General features: G+C 35.3%; 1 protein-coding gene across 2 annotated transcripts in view; it reads left to right on the top strand.

Annotated features, from left to right (window-relative positions):
- The first annotated feature begins 1,511 nt into the window (after positions 1–1,511).
- The window catches only part of NUP107 (nucleoporin 107), a 39,683-nt gene continuing 21,944 nt past the window's right edge, over positions 1,512–19,250 (top strand). The window contains exons 1-10 of one of the 2 annotated variants that reach the window (XM_028532335.2): positions 1,512–1,664; positions 3,302–3,393; positions 3,898–3,984; positions 4,630–4,745; positions 6,873–7,017; positions 8,406–8,509; positions 10,995–11,122; positions 12,201–12,249; positions 17,646–17,717; positions 18,107–18,195. In XM_028532335.2, the coding sequence (XP_028388136.1) occupies positions 1,657–1,664; positions 3,302–3,393; positions 3,898–3,984; positions 4,630–4,745; positions 6,873–7,017; positions 8,406–8,509; positions 10,995–11,122; positions 12,201–12,249; positions 17,646–17,717; positions 18,107–18,195 (890 nt within the window). In that variant the 5' untranslated portion in view covers positions 1,512–1,656. Of the gene's footprint in view, positions 1,665–3,301; positions 3,394–3,897; positions 3,986–4,602; positions 4,746–6,872; positions 7,018–8,405; positions 8,510–10,994; positions 11,123–12,200; positions 12,250–17,645; positions 17,718–18,106; positions 18,196–19,250 lie in introns of those variants that run through there. The other variant, XM_036018703.1, reaches the window with a different exon arrangement.

The following is a 19,250-nucleotide window of genomic DNA, read 5'->3' as shown; positions in this document are numbered from 1 at the left end:
TCACGGATGATGCCCAACCCATGGAGCCACACCAGGCAGGACCAGAGCAACAGTTCTTTCCCAAATCTTTTCTCTAGCTTCTTAACAATTCTGTGGAGCTCCTGATAGGCTTCTAGTAAAATCCCTGTCACTGAACCCAAAAACCCTAAAAATAAAGCTAGAATGTATACAATATGCACCACACAAGAAGTTACTCCAAGTACTGTAAAGAATCCCACCCTGGCTGACACAGCTCAGTGTATTGAGCGCGGCCTGCGAACCAAAGTGTCACAGGTTTGATTCCCAGCCAGGGTACATGCCTGGGTTGCAGGCCATGACCCCCAGCAACCGCACATTGATGTTTCTCTCTCTGTCTCTATCTCCCTCCCTTCCCTTTCCAAAAAGAAATAAATAAAATCTTTTTTAAAATCCAATGAATATATTTTGAAATATTTAGGGTAGTGTAATATTTATACCTACTCATTGAATGCATCAAAAATGAACCCGAGGGTACTTCTCAGCAAGTGTTCTCTCTTTGCATATGAACTGAACGTCGGGCCACTCCTTCGCCTAAAACCACTCTTCCTTTTTATCGTGTGGATTATGGCCGATCACTTCAAGTGCATTATATGGATAAAACACACTGGAACTCAACTGCCAGGAAACGCATGGCAAGAACCTGAATCACTGGCTCACACTTTGAATAAACGGCCATGTCACTGACAAGAATCATTAGGATCACAATTCACTTCCATAGAGAACAAGTGCACTTTTGTACAGGAAAATTAGGAGATAGGAAGAATGACAGAGCACCAGGGTGGGACCGCTCAAGCAGGTTACTAAAGGAGGAGAAAAATCACCACTTTGATGACGACTATGCGTACTGTCCTTTGGCATCTAGTTTTTAATCCTCACAAGAGCTCTAAAATAAAGGCGTAATCTCCTTTCCACAGATGAGGAATCTGCGGTTGCAGAGCCTACAAGGAGACCAAGCCATGTTGTCTCAGCGGGAAAAAGGTACGAAAAAGCCTTCCCAGGAACAAAGTTTCCCAGGATTAGAGCAGAATGTAAATGCCTATAACAAAACTTCGACTGGTTCCCTCAAGGCCAGAATATACTACATTTTTTTGTCTATTGGCACTTGAAATACAGGGCAATACCATCACCTTTTAAGTTTTTTAAGGCAAGTGATGCTTTTCTCCTTAATAGGGGAACATACCAAGCAGGCATCAATAGCCGTTATGGAAAACAATTTCAAAAACTGTAGGCTCTTTCTCACATGGAATACTAGGAAATGACTTCACGTTTTTTTCTAAATTACCAGGATACGTAAGTTTCGCAGAAGGAAGCCAGGCGCCTGGACGACGCCCACAATGCCAGTCAGGCAAAGTGTCACCGCCCCGCAGCAAGGATGAACCCTGCCAAGCCCCGCCCCTGCTCCGCGAGCCCCGCGCGATCCCGAACGGGCACACCTTCGCGCTTTGCGCAGATCAGACCTCCGACTGTAGGCGGAAGTTGTCTCTTCCTCTGCTCTCCCCCCCCCCCTTTTCTCTACGACGACTTAGCGAGAACACTCTTCCGGGTCGAAGGGTTGCTTCCGGAGAGGCGGGAAGGCTGAAGCGAGGTAGCTAAATTGATACCAAATTAACAAGGTTCTCGGTGGAGAAAGCTGTGGCCATGGACAGGTCAGTTCTGGTGGTGACTGCGGAGCTCGGACACTTGTCCCTCCTACTGGCAAACCGAAGCAAGGGGAACCGAGCTCCCAGAGAAAGCTAGGGAGGGCGTGGGTGCTGATGCCTAGGACTTTTCCAGGGCTGGGAGGTTCTGAAGCTGATGGAAGAAAGACCGCTTGTGTGGAAGAGCTATGCGGAAAGATAATTTCCTGCATTCCCACGGCGGCTCTGATCTATCGAGCCTTTGAAAAACACTTTTCGTTGCTGAAGTGGGCGGGGTGGGCGGGGTAGGCGGTTTGAGCGGGCTTGAGAGATGCTGAATGACCGGCCGGAGATCACAAAGCCAGTCGATAACGGAACTAGGATCTCATCTCAGACTTTCTGATTACAAGTTACAGCATCAGATAGTTATTGAATTGAGTTTTCCTATGACCCTAACGCTGTGGTAGCCGTCTGCGACAAAAATGAGTTATTCAAGTTTCTTGGCCTTGGGGATTCGTTGTGTAGTAGAGGAATCGTACAGGCAGTTTTGTACAGCTCTGTGGGAAAAGAAATCCAAGCAATTAAGTCCCACTGCCACAGGGAGGTATCGGGAAGACCTCTCAATGGAGGTAACTTGCTAGTCGGTCTTTGAATAATATAGTATCCAAGATTGAATGCCTTAAACACTTTAAATATATTATTAGCTAATTTAATTTTCGTAACAGTCCTGTAAGGAGAGGTGTTATGATCGTCCTGTCATAGATAACACTGGAACTAAAAGAGGTTAAGGAACTTGGTCAAAGTTAGGAAGCTAATAAATAGAAGAACCAAGTTGCCAACCTGGATCTGTGTATCTCCCGACTCTGGAAGGCTGGCGGACGAGTTGGTGTTCCGGTGCACCAAGGGATCAAATGTTCTCTGTAAATACATGCAGAGCTGTATGGATATGAAAGTGTGTGCTTTGCGTAGGTAAATGGTTGAGTGTATGTGTTTGTATGGGAGAGATGTTTTGTGGCTGTAAAGCTGAACTGATAAGCTGGAGTCAGATTGTAGAAACCATGGTAGGAAATTTGGACTTGATTCTGTAAGTGCAAGAAAAGCACATTATATTATTCTCTTAAAGTACAGGTCTCTTAATTCACACAGTTTATTTTCTAGACCTTGAGCTGAGAATGACAGGTGATCAGGAGCATTGTGACTACAATAGTGCTGAGATAGGAGACCCCCTAGTGTACTACAATTCCTTTTTACTTAGCCTCCTCCCATCTTACTATGATTAGAAGTATTTTGGAGACTACAGAGAATCCTTTTAGGAGATAGCTCCTACAATTTTAGGAATTCCTTAATCTAACAGGGGAAAAGTTTATCTTCATGAAGCAATTATTTAATATAGATTCCAAGTGTTGACATAATTGCAAAGGAGAAAAATAAACTGAATGCTAGAAAGTCAAAGAAGCCTTTGTGCAGGCAATATTTAAGCAGGACTTTGAGGGATAGGCAGGATTTGGAGCTGGAAGGGTATTGTCAACAAAAAGAGCAAAGACGTGACTATTAAAATGACGTAGACCTTGACTGACTGAGGGTCCTTTGCTCAGTCATTTTTATAACGTTCTTTGCAAATACTACATTCTTGTTTCACTCACATGATCTTGGTTATGCTGTTTTAGGAGTGGCTTTGGAGAGATGTCATCCCCTGTGATCCGGGAGGCAGAGGTAACACGGACTGCACGGAAACAGAGTGCTCAAAAAAGAGTTTTAAATATCCTTTGCATTTAAGCATCATTATAAAAAATTGCAGCATGTTTGAAATAAGGATTATAGAATTTTCTTTTTATGAGAGGTGTTAAACATTAGGTGTAATAATAAAGTGCTGCAGAAATTAATTTTTTTTGAATCCTCAGATATATTACTTGGTAAATAGCCTGTAATTCAATGAAATTAAGATTTACATCTTCCTGAAAAATTAGGATATTCCATTACTACTAACTACCATATTGTGGTTAGCTTCTGCTGAGATTAGGTATCCCTTATTAATTTGAAATGTGACTAAGAACTCTTAGTTCAGTGGGTAGTAATCTAAGACTGATATCTGAGAACTTAAATGGTAGAAAGACTTATTTACTCTTCACATAGAAAAAATGATAGACATAAAGTACCTTGCCCTTGAAAAACATACTCATATATTTTATATAGTGTAAGTATAGTTCATTCTAACATTAATGGTGTCTTTTCTATATGGAAAACTTTTCTTAACTTCCTGCAGTTCGGGCATCCCAGGATGAAATTTTTGCTAATACCACACCAAGAAATCAGGTTACTCCTCGAACTCCCAGCTCATTTCGACCACCTTGTAAGATTTTTTGCTTTTAAAGCATTTAGTAGTAGTAGTAGTAGTAGTAGCTAATACTCATAATACACATAATAAATAATATTTGGTTGCAATATCAATAATTAAGAACAAATAAAATGGTTGCAGTTTGCTATTTGTTGAACTCTATATTTTATGTAAATAACACAGTAATTAACGATGTAGATATTATCTCTGTTTTTACCAAAACTGAAAGTGAGACTTGGAGAAGTTAATTAATGCTGATAACATAGCCAAGTAAGTATATAAGTCATGAAACCAGAATTCAAATAATGATCAGCTTACTCCAAAGCCCATTCCCTCTACACTATACTGCCTCCTCAGTGTGTCATTTTATAAAATAGAAGATCAACAATCCATTGGCTCATTAGTGCTGATTTACTGCTCATTTACAAAGAAAGCATCTCTATTTGCAGTAAAATTTTTCTTGATGGGCTCAAAAGTGCCAAAATAAGTTAAAATACTCTTATGTGGAAATGTTAATATGTAAAGTATTTATTTGGTTATAATCAAAGTAATTGAAAACTGAAGATTATTTGTCCTTTATTGTTTATTTGCTTGTTTGTTCTCTTTTCATAATCAATGCTCATGCACTCTGGATTCTTTTTGCTAACTTATCATTTGTAGTTACTCCACCAAACCGAAGCTTACCCAGGCAGCCAGATGTTTCCTGCATTCTCGGAACAGGAGGGAGGTCTCCCTGGGTTACACAGTCTTCAGGGTTCTTGGGAAATCTATCTATGGTAAGTAGAAAATAGTGCTGAAATTCTCTCCCTTTTATAAAAGTATAATATGATCTTTAGGAATCACTAGAGTACATTATTTGAAATAGCAGAAACATAATAAACTGTGATGTAGAATGACTTGACCTAGTGTTTAAAATACTACAGAAAAAGAAAGAATTACACCTCACTGAGGAGAAGGAAAAAGAAGAATTTTGTTGGAAAAGTAGAGTATTAATAGGCACATTTAATTCCAAAAACAAGATAAAAACAATTCTATATTTGTCTCTGTACTTATTAAAAAGGCACAGATTTTTACATACATTTGAAATTGTCTAAACTCGGTGTTTTCTGAAGGGTGGTTTTCTGTGTTAAACCTTTCTTTGTCTTACAAGGTTAATTCAGTCTTTAAAATATTTATTGTAGACTGGTGGATTTATAGAGCATAACAACAGTCTGGTCATCGAACAATTTTATTCTGCTTATGAAACTGGTTTATTTTGCTACGCTGTATCTTGTACTTAAAAGATAAGTGAATTAATTGCCTCTGGTTTTTAAGCAAATGATGACTATTATTTACTGCTTCAGAACTACAAGATTAATAGTAACATTGTTACTCTCTTAAAGGCAGTAGTAGAATAAGTGTGTATTGATGATTATGTTTAGGAATTACTGTGTAGTTACATGTATTTTCTTGATTGCTTTGCTAGTTTTAATAGTTGACTGTAAGAGGTGGTCTCGGATATATAGGTTGCCCTGAAGAAAGTAAAGTTGCTACATTAATTTTAACATATCTGCGTATCAGGATTTGATTCTTATATTAATGATGATAAGTACCCAGAAGGGACTCAACCATTAATCAGTCTCTAACAGCTGAAGGTTAGTTCTCCTCAGCCCATGGTTACTATCTCATGAATATATAGGGTTCCAGCACCTGTCTTTAGCATTTTTCCTTGGGAGACTAATTTAAAAATACAGTTTTATTGTTCTTCATGCCTGAATTTTAAGTAAAAGTGAATTTTTTAAACTTTATTATAGGTATTTAAAAATATGTCAAAGCAGAATAGTAGCCTGAGTCCCATGTGCTTATTCCTCAGTTTCAGTAGTTCCCAATATATGGCTGATCCTGTTCCGTCTACACCCTCAGCATTTCCCCTATATTACTTTACAACTTTCAGGTTTCATAACCATTTCATCCATAAATATTCAGTACATACCTTTGAGATATAGGGACACTTTCTGTAACATAAGCATAGTACAGGCATTGTTTTATTGCATTTTGCAGATAATTGCATTTTTTTATACAAATTGAAGGCCTTCCACCAGCAAAAAAACTGACTCACTGAAAGCTCACTGAAAGCTCAGATAATGGTGAGCATTTTTAGCAATAAAGTATTTTTTACTAAGGTATATGGCATTATTTTTTTAGACATAATGCCCTTGCACACTTAATAGACTACAGTATAGTGTAAACATAACTTTTATATATACTGGGACACCCCAAAATTCATGTGACTCACTTTATGACTATATTTGCTTTATTGTGGTAGTCTGGAACCAAATCCACAGTATCTCTGTTAAACTATTAACACATTTAAAAATACCCTTATACACACACAGACTGTAACCCCTTTAATATTTCACATTTCCACTTTATTTCTTATCTGTTTCACTAAGTGTTTATATTTCCTCAGTTCTGTCAAATTTTTTAAGTTGGTTCAAATCAGGAACTAAACAGGGTCAACACATTGCATTTGCTTGATATATTTTTTAAGTTCCTCCCTCATCGTTTTAAAATTATCATTTATTGAAGAAACCAGGCATTAGTCCAGTACAATTTCCTCAAAGGGAAAAACTGATGTGAAATTAGAACAGTAGGACTTCTTATTTACCTAATAATATCAGCTTAAATATTGCAAAATATGATCTTTATTGATTTTTTTTTAAAAATATGGAATAGGTTAGGTAGTACAAAGAAGAAAACAATCACAAAAGCCCTACTTTTTTTTTTTAAACAAAATAGCCCCTGTGGCTATCTCTTGAAAATGGAAAACATATGTAAGGTTAAAATAACTTAACAGTATTAATGTCTTTATTCACTCAATGGCAATAACTCCATTCCTTTTCTGTATGTTCCTTTTTTGTAAGGTAACTAATTTGGATGACAGTAATTGGACCGCTGCATTCTCAGCACAGCGTTCAGGGCTCTTCACACACACAGAGCCCCACGGAGCGACCGAGGATGTAACTCTCAGTGCTGTTATGTTACGTGAGGATGATCCTGGAGAAGCTGGTTAAAATGGCTTTGAGCTTTGTTTGTAACAGAGGAGGTTGTCACTTTACTAAGGCCAGGGAAACTACCTCCTCCTGTTCTTGAATGTCATCATTAAATTTGTTGTTGTTGTTAAGCTTATTAGCCTTGGTAGTGGCTAAGCCATTTGAGGTAGTAGCTCTGGAAGTTTAGAACTTCATCTTAGTTCTCAGTTGGGGGAGCACGTTGCCATTTTGTCCTTTAGTGTAAATAGCAACCTGTTAGGTTTTTAGTACACAGGTCTCTAATATTTTTATTATTTTCATATTTGTGCTGCTGAAAGAGCTTCTCTTTTTCTTTAGATTTAGTTTTTATCTAACACTGTTGACATGTCCTTCTTTGGCCTGTTTGCTGATGCTATGTTTTCAAATAGTATTGAGATCTTTCTAATTTTAGGTTGGTTGTTACCATTTTCTTTTGGGGGAAGAAAGATTTTGCTTTTAGTATCTCTGCACCTACACATTATCACATAAGTTCTTTATTATTTTATCATCATTATGAGTTAACATGGGTGCTATATATATTTGGAGATTAACCCCTTATCAAGTATATGGTTTTATAAACATTTTCTCCATTTCATAGGTTGCCTTTTCATTTTGTTGATTATTTCTTTTGCTGTGTAGGACTTTTTTGTTTGATAGAGCCTCAGTTATTGATTTTTGCTTTTGTTGCTTATGGTTTTTGTGTCATATCCAAAACATTGCCAAGACCAATGAGAAGAAGCTTTTTCCCTATTTTTTTCCTAGAAGTTTTACATTTTCAGGTCTTATGTTTAAGACTTTAATTTTAAATCGTTTGAATGAGTGGTGTAAAGTAGGAGTGTAAAAATTTAATTTTTCTGCATGTGGATATCCAAGTTTCCCAATACCATTTTTTGAGAAGGACTCTTCTTTCCCATTGAGTATTCTTGGCTCCCTTGTCAAATATTAGTGGATTTTATATGTGGAGGTTTATTTCTGGAGTCTCTGGTCTGTTCCATTGGTCTGTGTCCATTTTTAAGCCAGTACCATACTGTTTTGATTACTAGAACTTTGTAGAATATTTTGAAATCAGGAAGTGATGCCTCCAGCTTTGTCTTCTTCCTCAGGGTTGCTTTGGCTATCCTGAGTTTTAGTTTTGCAAGATGAAAGATTCTGCAGTTGGATGGTGATGATGGTAGCACAACAGTGTGAATGTACTTAGTGCCACTGAACTGTACATTTAAAAATGATTATGATGGGAAATTTGTTATGTGTATTTTACCACAGTTACAATTTTTTAAAAAACTAGAGTAGTAAAAAAGAATGCTCATAGCTAGTTTTTAAGTTTCCAATTACCTAGAAGTATGTCATTTAGTATGTTTTATTCCTTTTCTTTTTAATGTGTTCTAGCATCTATGAGTATGTTTTGTGATTTCCTGCAGTCTTTTCTGAAGCACTCTTCAACTACAGTTTTTGACCTTGTAGAAGAGTATGAAAACATTTGTAGTGTTCAGGTAAGTTAATTCACCCCATTGTTGGTTAACCATCAGTACTTAGTTTTTTTGAATGGCTTCAACCTGTGAGAATTTCTGAACAGTATTTAAGGGAGATGTCTTAGGTATAATGGCAGTGGTGGCATGGTTGGGAGGTCAGCCAGAGTATCTCTGCTTATTACATACAGAGGGTCCATGTAAGATTTATTTGGGGAACAAAGGATTCTGCTTGAAAAAAGAAAATTTTAAATATGCAAAGAACTCTTGAAACTCAACAATAAGAAAATGAACAATTAAAAATGGACAAAACATGTTAATAGACACTTCACCAAAATAAGATACACATATGGCAGATAAGCATATGATAAGATACTCAACATCAGATATCATTAGGGAATTACAAATTAAAACAGTGTGATGCCACTATACTATTGGAATGGCAAAAATCCAAAATGCTGACACCACCAAATGCTGGTAAGGATGTAGAGCAGCCGGAATTCTCATTCATTGCTGGTGGGAATGCAAAATGGTGCAGTCACTTTGGAATACAGTCTCTCAGTTTCTTACAAATCTAAGTATACCGTTGGCATATAATCCAACATTCATACTCCTTGGTATTTACTCAAATAAGTTAAAATTATATTTATGTAAAACCTGCACATAGATATTGTAGCAGCTTTATTCATAATTAGCTTAACTTGGAACAACCGAGATGTCCTTCCCTCAGTGGGAGAATGGATAAATCAACTGTGGTACATCCAGACAGTGGAATATTATTCAGTGCCAAAAGAAATAAGCTATTATGCCATGAAGAGACAAGAATGTGCCCTAAATGTATGTTACTAAGTGAAAGAAGCAATCTGAAAAGGCTACATACTGTATGAATCCAAAACATCCTGGAAAAGGCAAAACTTGGAGAGAGTAGGAAGATCAGTTGTTGCCAGGGGTTAGGAGGGAGGCGTGAAAAGTGGAACACAGTGGATTTTTAGGAGGATGAAATTATTTTGTGTATTATAATGTTAGGTACATGTCATTATACATCTGTCAAAACTCAGAAGGTACAAAATCAAGAGTGAACCCTTATGTAAACTGTGGACTTGGGGCGATAATGATGTGTCAGGGTAGGTTCTATGATTATAACAATGGTGCTACACTGGTGCAGGACACTGATAGTAGAAGGTGAGGTATGGGTGGGGGCAGAGAGTAATGAGAATTCTGCTTAATTCTGCTGTGAACCTAAAACCACTATAAATTAGTCTATTAGAAGGAAAGGGGCTTCAAGACACTTGCATTAAAGAATAGTTGAAATAATAGCCAACATTTTTTGAGCATTTAATATTATTTCAATAATCAGTCTCTGGATTATTCCATTATAAAAAGTACTGGCTTCATTAAATAACAAAAGGAATAATAATCACTTCAGTGAATCACTAGAGTTAGGATTCTAGTGGAGAATTTAATAAATGAATGAGAGTACAGATAACACTTTTATTAAAAACTGGCCTTAAGATGGAAGTAAAATTGCTTCGTGGCTTTTCAAAGGGAGGGAAGACCTGTTGTGCTGGTGATTCTTCAAGTTCTGAATGAGAATAATCATGTTTCTTTATTCCCTTTGATAAGATAAGGAGGTACTATTATTCATAACCTTTGAAAAAGGTTTCCTTTAACCTGACTCAAACCTCCTGATAAACAATTTTATGTGTGTTTCTGGGGAGAAAATGCATACCTTTCACTAGATTTCACATGTGCTTCAGTCCCAAAAAGGTTAAGAACTATTTTAGAGCAAGGGGGGACTGACTTGGAAGTTTTGGCTAGAAAGGGCATTGTTTTGGTCCCTAACTTAGGAAAATATTTTTCTTGATTTGTTAATATGGTGTACATTTTTCAGACATAATTTGAAGATATTTTTAGTTTTCATTGCTACTCTGTAGGTTTGTGTTATGATTTTGTCAGGTATAGGTTAGATTTAGTTTATCTTCTAGGTATATATACACGGAGGAAAAAATGTACCCAAGGCTGTTATTATTGAGTCTAAGTTATGTTAAACTTTTACATGTATACTCACATAAACACACCTTTCTTTAAATTAAGGCCATTTCTAGTGGGAATGTTATATTACATTCAGTTTAAAAAGACAAGAGATGGGCAAGACAAATTTATAATATAAATATGTACATACACAGGGATGGGCAAAAGTAGGTTTATAGTTGTTTGTATGGAGAAAGACATGTAGGTTGGTCATTGGTTTAGCTATCAGTCATCATTACCTAAAAGGTAAATCATAAATAAGGATATGAAATAATAAGACAACAAATAATACAAATAAAAATATATAATAATAAATGAATAATGATACCAGAAGGTTTTTTTTTGCTTACTCACAACTATAAACCTACCTTTGCCCACCCATGCATGTGTAATTAGTTTTAGCACAATGTACTTGACGAATACCAAGTTGTTACTCAAAATTATAGATAATCTCCTTCCATCTGTGTTTATGATTCAGGTGAATATACTGAGTAAAATAGTGAACCGAGCAACACCTGGACTTCAGAAGTTTTCAAAAACAGCCAGCATGCTCTGGCTTCTTCAACAGGAGATGGTCACATGGAGGCTGCTGGCTTCTTTGTATAGGTAAAGTTTGTGTAGATGTCAGAAATGAAATAGACACAAGGTAACAAGCCAATAGGCCAAATGATTTAAAGTTAGGGTAGGATGTGTTTAGAAATAGGTTCTGCTATTTTTTTTTAAATATTTTATTTATTTATTTTTAGAGAGGGAAGGGAGGTAGGGAGAGAGAGAGAGAGAGATCAATGTGTGGTTGCTGGAGGTTATGGCCTGCAACCCAGGCATGTACCCTAGCTAGGAATCGAACCTGGGACACTTTGGTTCCCAGCCCGCGCTCAATCCACTGAGCTACGCCAGCCAGGGCGGTTCTGCTATTTTTGACGCTTATCATTCCTAATTCCTTAGTTGTTGGGAGTGAGTTAGGAGGAGGTCTTAAAGCTGGTAGCTACCAAAAATTGAATATGTAAAAGATATAAGGAAAGTGCTAAAAATCCTACAATACTTAGGAGAGGATAGATTAAGAAAAAAAGACTGAAAGGCAGAATTTATGTAATGTGGCAGCTTAAAAGAAGTTAACTAAGTTTTCCTTCTCTCAGATGCTCAGTGAATTTGACTCATTCTGTTGCTTTCTCATCCTCATGAGAAAATCATAAGCTTTTAATTTTGCCATGTGAAAGGTTATATTAAAAAGTTAGGTGTGTCCTGGCTGGTGTAGCTCAGTGGATTGAGCACAGGCTGTAAACCAAAGGGTCACTGGTTCAGTTCCCAGTCAGGATACATGTCTGGGTTGCAGGCCAGGTCCCTAGTGGGGGCCATGTGAAAGGCACCCACACATGATGTTTCTCTTCCTCTCTTTCTCCTTCCCTTCCCATCTCTCAAAAAATTAAAAAAAAAAAAAAGTTAGGTGTATGCATTAGCAGGTAGCTGTTAAAGACTTTGGAATTTTTTTAAATATCAGTTTTGTTCAGATGTCAGTAACAGATTCAGAAGGCATTTACAACTTGTATCTTGTTTTTAAAGCAGGGTGGCTAAGTTAATTAAAACTCATTTTTGAGATTGTAGGTTTGTGCTTGCATATAGCTTCAAAGGTGATTTTATATTTTATATGACATAAGGGTTTTTAATTTTGTGTATTTTCCCTCAGAGACAGGATACAGTCTGCCTTAGAAGATGAAATATTGTTTGCAGTTACTGTAAGTTTTTTATATTAATTTTTTGTCCAATGCTCAAAATTTAAAATGTTTTTAATAGTAGCATTTGATTTTTTGAAGAATGAAAAAACTCCTCCATCATGAATTTTTTCATCTTTAAAATTTTACAAGTAAAAGATACAGTTAAAGATAAAAAAATCAAATTCCGATTTACATTATAGAACAAAGGTAAAAATCCGCTTTACCTCTTACTGTTCAGTCTGACAATTTGGTATTGTATCCTACCAGACATTTTTCTATACATCTTTATACATGCAGATACACATAGTTTCCTTTTTGTTGTTACTGCTTGGGGGTTTTGTTTTAAGACGAAGATGAGAATTTCACTGTGAAATGCTTGGTAAAACTCGGAGAGAGCTGCTGTGATGCTCTAGAGCTCTCTTCCTTCACACAGAGGCCCTCAAATGTAAAGAGTGGTATGCTTCACTACCTACTGGATAAAACATTGAACTTCTAGAAAATTTAAGGGGGTGGTTCTTAGGCAGTTCAGCAGAAGCCCAAGGGCTTAATTTTTTATGCAGCCTGGGTACAGTGTTGCAGGATTCTGACTTGGTTCCTAGCATGGATGCCAGTCAAGTTGTTGAATCATGCAGCCGTCTCAGTAGCGCTGGAATGTATTTCTTTCTCCCCTAGAAACTCCAAACAGAGAGAAGATAGAACCTGAAAGGAGTGTGTCCCCTGGCTCTGTCTCATTTTGTAAATTCTCTTCCCATATTTTTCTTTTCTTCCTTCCTAGCAGACTCAGGGAAACTAACTGACTTCAAGAGCTAGCACCTTTTATTTTTGTTTTTTATTCTATTCTATTCTAGTCTAGTGTAGTCTCTTCTACTCAGAATAACTTTCAAGTACCGTAACTCCAACCTGCAAAAGCCAACCCAATTTTGTCTTTTGCTGGAAAGCACCACAGCCAGCTTTCCCAGGAACCTGAACATTCTGTAAATCAGCACTTCTCTAACTTTTGTGCACATGAGTCACCGGGGGATCTTGTTAAAATGCAGATTTTTTAAAAAATAATTTCTTAATAATACAAGTTAATTATTAGAGCAATTTAAAACTACTAAAAACATGATGGATAGTTTGGAAGTTGTTTCATTTATAGTTTTTTTTTATCACAGTGTTCATAGTCTTTCAAAGACTAAAATTGTGACATTTTGCAGGGTTTTGTTCATTACAAAGGTGACTCAGCAATCTCAGCTAACCAGGTAGAATTGGGAGAGTGATTAAGTTTTATAAAAACAGATATGATGATTTCAGAGGTTAATATATATTTTTTCAGATTACTGCATATAAGCATTTATTCCAACATGTCTTAACTGTAGAATTCACCAGCTAAGTGCTAACTCCAAAATTCACACAGCTGACCTGTCCTCTTGTGTTTACTACCGTATTGGAGGGCTTCACATCTGTTTGGTGCACATGAGTCACCTGGTGATCTTGTTAAAACATAGACTGATTCACTAGTTCTGGGTGGGGCCTAAGTGCTTCTTAACAAACTGCCAGGTGATGCTGATGCTGTTGGTCTGTATGTTACACTTTGGTATTAAGGGTATAGGACTCTGGTCTCCATTTCATCTCCAAAATGTAATCCATCATCAAGTCTTGTGACCCTCTCCTGTCTCTTTAGTCCCAGCTCGGACCCACTCATCTTTGTTTCTATTGCCACCACTTCAGATGAAGCCATCATCATCATCATCTTTTGCAGGGATTATGGCAGTGGCTTTCATCTAGTCTCCCTGGCTCTATACACACACCAGTTGTTTTTTTCTTTTAAATATGGTATAATTTCATTTATACATTATGCCTGAGCGTTTTTTATCATCAGCATTCCTTAGTTTGTAATGTCAATCTACTTAGTTTTACCTTATTTTCTCATAGTTTGCCAGAGCATAAATGTACCATAATTTTTTCAGATATTCGGCTGGATATATTTAGGTTGTTTCCAGTATTTTTGCTATAGCAATCAATAATGCAAGGAACATTCTTCTTCATACTTATTTACATATTTGAGTACTTCCTATATTTCTAGAAGTGAAATTGTTGGTTCAGAGTTTGGTAGAGATTTTTATATTACCTTCGTAATGGAATGTGCCAGTTTATATACAGTCTCACAGTATGTGAAAATGTTTACTTTGACATTAATCATTTGAATTTGCTGTTTGGAAGGAAGGTACCTCATTGTTTTAATATGCTTATTATTGACTGTCAGTGAGGTGGAGTATTTGTCATTCTTAAGCATTTATATAAATTCTATATTCATTTCTTTTGCTCATTTTCTATTTAATTCTTTCCTCATATGTGTTAGAGATAATCTTCTGTCACTTGTCTTTTAGCTTCATTTAAGGGGTCTTTGTAAAGCTGACATTTCCATATATAAGGTCACATCTGTCATGTTTTCCTTTGTCATTCATGATCTCCTGTTTTTTTTTAAGGAAGGCCTTTCCTAGCTATTTAGAAAATATTCTGCAGTGTTTTCTTCTAAATCTAAAGCTTATTTTCTTTCTTTTTATTTAACAATTTTTTTTACTATTATTCTATTATAGTCATCCCAGTTTTCCCCCTTTGCCCTCCTCCACCCAGCCCACCCCTGCTCCTAGTCAGTCCGCACACCGTTGTCCATTCCTATGGGTCATTCATACATTTCTTTGAACATCCCTTCCCTTCTTTCTAACATTATCTCCCCACAAACCTTCTGGTCACTGTCAGTCTATTCCATGTTTCTGTGCCTCTGGTACTATTTTGTTTGTTACTTTATTTTTGTTCATTAGGCTCCTCTTCTAGGTGAAATCATATGGTATTTGTCTTTCACCAAATTTCACTGGCTTATTTTGCTTAGCATAATGCTCTCCAGTTCAGTCCACACTATCACAAAGGGTAGAAGTTCCTTCTATTCTTTATGCTGCGTAGTATTCCATTGTGTAAATCTACCACAGTTTTTTGATTCACTTATTTACTGATGGGCACTTAGGACTGCTATGAATATAGTAAGTGTTTTAGCTATTTTTGCATACTTTTGTTTTCCAGATGAACTTTATAATTTCCATTATTAAAAAGTTAATTGAGATATTTATGACAGTAATATTGAATTTGTAAATTAATATAAGGAGGAATGACATTTTTATGTTTAATTTTCCTGTTTGTGGTCATAACATATCTTTTAGATCTTTATTATTTTGATTATTTAGATCTTTTATAGTTTAATAAGATTTGTAATTTTTATAAAAGTCCCTGTAAATCCTATTGTAAATGGATTCTCTTTCCTATTGTATTTTATAATTATTTGTTACTATCAAATAAGTTAATGATTTATGTGTAAAGCTCACATTTGCCATCTTTTGGAACTTTTATTAGCTCTAATAAGTTTTTCAGTGATTTTATTGGATTTTCTGTAGTGGCAGTAATTTGCAAGTAATAAATTCCCTTAATCTTTCTTAATCTCTCATTCTTTTACTTCCTTATATCATTGACTAGGGGCACCCACACAGTTATATCAGTTAGTAGGCATTCTTTTCATGTTCCTGACTTTTGTTGAGAATGCTTTTGTCTTACTGCAGATTAAGAATTTTTTTTTCTCCTAACTAGCTGAGAGTTGGGACGGGTATTGAATGCAGCCATATGTTTTGTTTTGATTTTTTTTAGCTTCTATAGATATCTGCTTTAATTTATTACTATAATAGCTTGCATTAACAATTTTCCTAATGTTGAATAATCCTCAAATGGAATAAATGCTTGAGTTGTGATGTATTCCTAAATATACTACTAAATTTTCTTAACTAATGTTGTTTAGAACTTTTCAAAACATTTTCTTTGTGTAAGTTACCCTCGTCCAGTTCTGTTGTCTAACTCTCCAAAACAAGTTCATAAATCTTCCATCATTTTTCTGTGCTTTGTTTGAAGAACATAGAAATTACCTGTTCTTTGAAGTCTTGGTAACAATACCCCTTTGAAATCATAAAGACCAGATGCTCTTTGGAGTTTAATTACTTCTTATTTTCTAATTACTAAAGTAATTCATGTTTGAAGCAACTGTAGTGAACAAAGGAAAAAATAATTGTACATTTTTATAATAAATTATTTCAGCCACACATGTCTGTTAATCTGCTTTTTCACCTAAAATACTTTTTACTATCTTTTCAATCTTTTATTTAAAAAAATTGTTTTTTGGCTTTCCAGCAGCACTTTTATTATTTTTTATTTTTTAAGGTTATAAAATTTGTTTTTAATTTTTTAATTTATAATTATTGGGGTGACATTGGTTAATAAGAATTCTATAGGTTTAAAGTATATATTTCTGTAATACATCATCTGTATACTGCATTGTATCCCCACCACTCAAAATCAAAACGTCTTTCCTGTCACCATATATTTGACCCCCTGTACCTTTCACTGCCCCCTCCCCCTTCCCCTGGTAACCACTACACTGTTGTCTGTGTCCATGAGTTACTGTTTTTTTTTTTTCTTGTTTATTCATTTATTGCTTTCTCAATCTGTTAATATATTTATTCTGCAAATACTTATGTCATTCCAACCAAGTGATATGCATGTCTAGGAAGATTATTTATCTTTGGCTGTTTATTGAATTTACTGGTTTTAATAGTTCTCAGTTGATTGGGTTTTCTGGTGGACAATTCTATTATCTAAAAATAGTGACAACTTTGACTCTTTCTCCATATTTATTACTATTTAGTTTTTTGTTTGGGGGTTTTTCTTGCTTATTTGTTTGCTTTTAGAGTTAAGTGAAATATTTGTTATAGGCTTTAGCTAGATAGTGTATCATATTAGCAAAATATTCTCCTGTTTATAATTTATGAAGATAACTACAAATGACATTTTGGCATCTATCCAGATGTTCCTGTGGCTTTTCTTACTGACTCTGTGAATAAGATAGATTAATTAGGTTCCATTACCATATTATTCTTTTAATATTACTTGCTAATATTTTATGAAGTTGTCCTTAAAGTTTGTCTTAAGAGCCTTGGATTGTTAAGTTTTATCACTTTCTGCTGTGTTTAAAATAAATAGATTTTAAAGTTTTTAATGTTAATTTTCTAATATGTCACATGACTGCATTCATCTCTTTATGATGATTTTTTTGTTTTCTGTCTTATTTTTCCCTAAAACAACATCTCTGGAAAAATAGATATTTTAAATTCCAAGTGTAGCCATAGAATTAAAATATCAAGTAAATGCAGCCACACATTGATATAACAGTTTGAAATTTATTTATAAAAATTTTCTTAGATGAATACACCAATTTGCTGTGTGATAAAATGTTTATGGGTGACTAAATATACCTATTTCAGATTCGCTTTTACCATTCTGTTGAAACAATATTCTTAGAGCATCTTTTTTCTTTCCTTCCATTTATATTTTTTTAATAGGCTCTTAATGCTAGTGAAAAAGCAGTTGTGGAGGCGTTATTTCAGAGAGATTCACTTGTCCGACAAAGTCAGGTATGGCTAGAGTTTTTAAATTTCTTTCTATGAAACATGGAAAGAAAAGATAAATAACATAAAAGAACTTAAGTTGTTTTCATTTAAAACTTTTTCCTTAATTTTTTCTATTTGTAATAAAAAGGAATTAAGAACCTTATTTTTGGTTTTCATATAATAGCCCTAGTATTTCCAGGAATAGCCTGTTGAAAATTGTATTATTCCTATAGAAAATTTTGTTCTTTTGCCATAATCTTTATATATCTTTAAAAAGTAAAAAATAGGGGTTGGGAAAATTATTACTTGGTATTTTTACACTAGAAACTTTTTTGAAATTAAGTGTAGGAGTACTGCAAATAAAATGCTAACAGATTTTTTAGTTAATACTCTTCTTTTTTTAACTCTCCTAGTTGGTGGTAGATTGGTTAGAGAGCATTGCCAAAGATGAGATTGGAGATTTTTCTGATAATATTGAGTTTTATGCAAAATCAGTATATTGGTAAGTCATTAAACTTTTATTCCAAAAACTTAAATTGATTTTGTTTATTCATCTTTCAGCAAATACTTATCCCCTTCTTCTTATTCAGTCTGTGAGCAAAACAAATAAAAACTCTGCTTTTATGGAAGTTACAGTTGTTTAGGAGAGGAAAAACAAATACGTATCCTATTAGGTATTAACAGCTTTAAGCAAAAAACAATCAGAATTGCTAGATAGAGGATGATAGTGAGTGCAGTTTTAAGTAGAAGAGGTGCTCAGGGATGGCCTCTCGAAGGAAGTAACAGGTAGTTACGAATAAGAGGCTTTTGCCCTGGCTGGTGTAGCTCTGTGGACTGAGCTCCAACCTGTGAACCAAAGAGTCACTGGTTCAGTTCTCAGTGTAGGACCATCCCTGGGTTATAGGCCAGGTCCCAGCCTTTGAAACCAGAAAGCACCCCTAGGTTAAAGAGACAAATTTATTTCAAGACTTGAAGAAATTCAGATCACCTTTGAATTTAGTATATTACGTGTACAAAGTCTGCAAGTCAATTATATTTTTTCTCTGCTTAACTAGGAAATTAGTGTTACTAAATGTTTATTAAAAATTAAATCTTCAAAATGAAACAAAAAATTAAATCTTCAGCCCTGACTGGTGTGGCTCAATGGGTTGGGGATCTTCCTGCAGAAGGTTGAAAGGTTGCTGGTTCGATTCCCAGTCTAGGGCACATGCCTGGGTTGCAGGCCAGGCCCTCAGTAAGGGGCGTGCGAGAGGCAGCCACATATTGATGTTTCTCTCCCCCTCTTTCTCCTTCCCTTCCCATCTCTCTAAAAATAAATAAATGAAATCTTCTTAAAAATTAAATCTTTAATAGTTGTGGTTTTTCTGAGCAGAAAAATGAATTTTCATCTTCAGAAAAAAAGAATTTTAGTTAAAATGCCTTGTTAAGATTTTTGCAAGTTTTTTATGAATATAAAATAGAGAACTCCCAAATAGACCCACACTTATATGGTCATTTGGTTTTCAACAAAGCATTCAAAGCAATCAAATAAGGAAAGGAATGTGAAAAAAAAAGATT

The sequence above is a fragment of the Phyllostomus discolor genome, chromosome 2, assembly GCF_004126475.2.
Source record: "Phyllostomus discolor isolate MPI-MPIP mPhyDis1 chromosome 2, mPhyDis1.pri.v3, whole genome shotgun sequence".
In the NCBI taxonomy this organism is placed as follows: Eukaryota; Metazoa; Chordata; class Mammalia; order Chiroptera; family Phyllostomidae; genus Phyllostomus; species Phyllostomus discolor.
The sequence above is the reverse complement of the archived record's forward strand: the minus strand, read 5'-3'. Positions and strand labels throughout refer to the sequence as shown.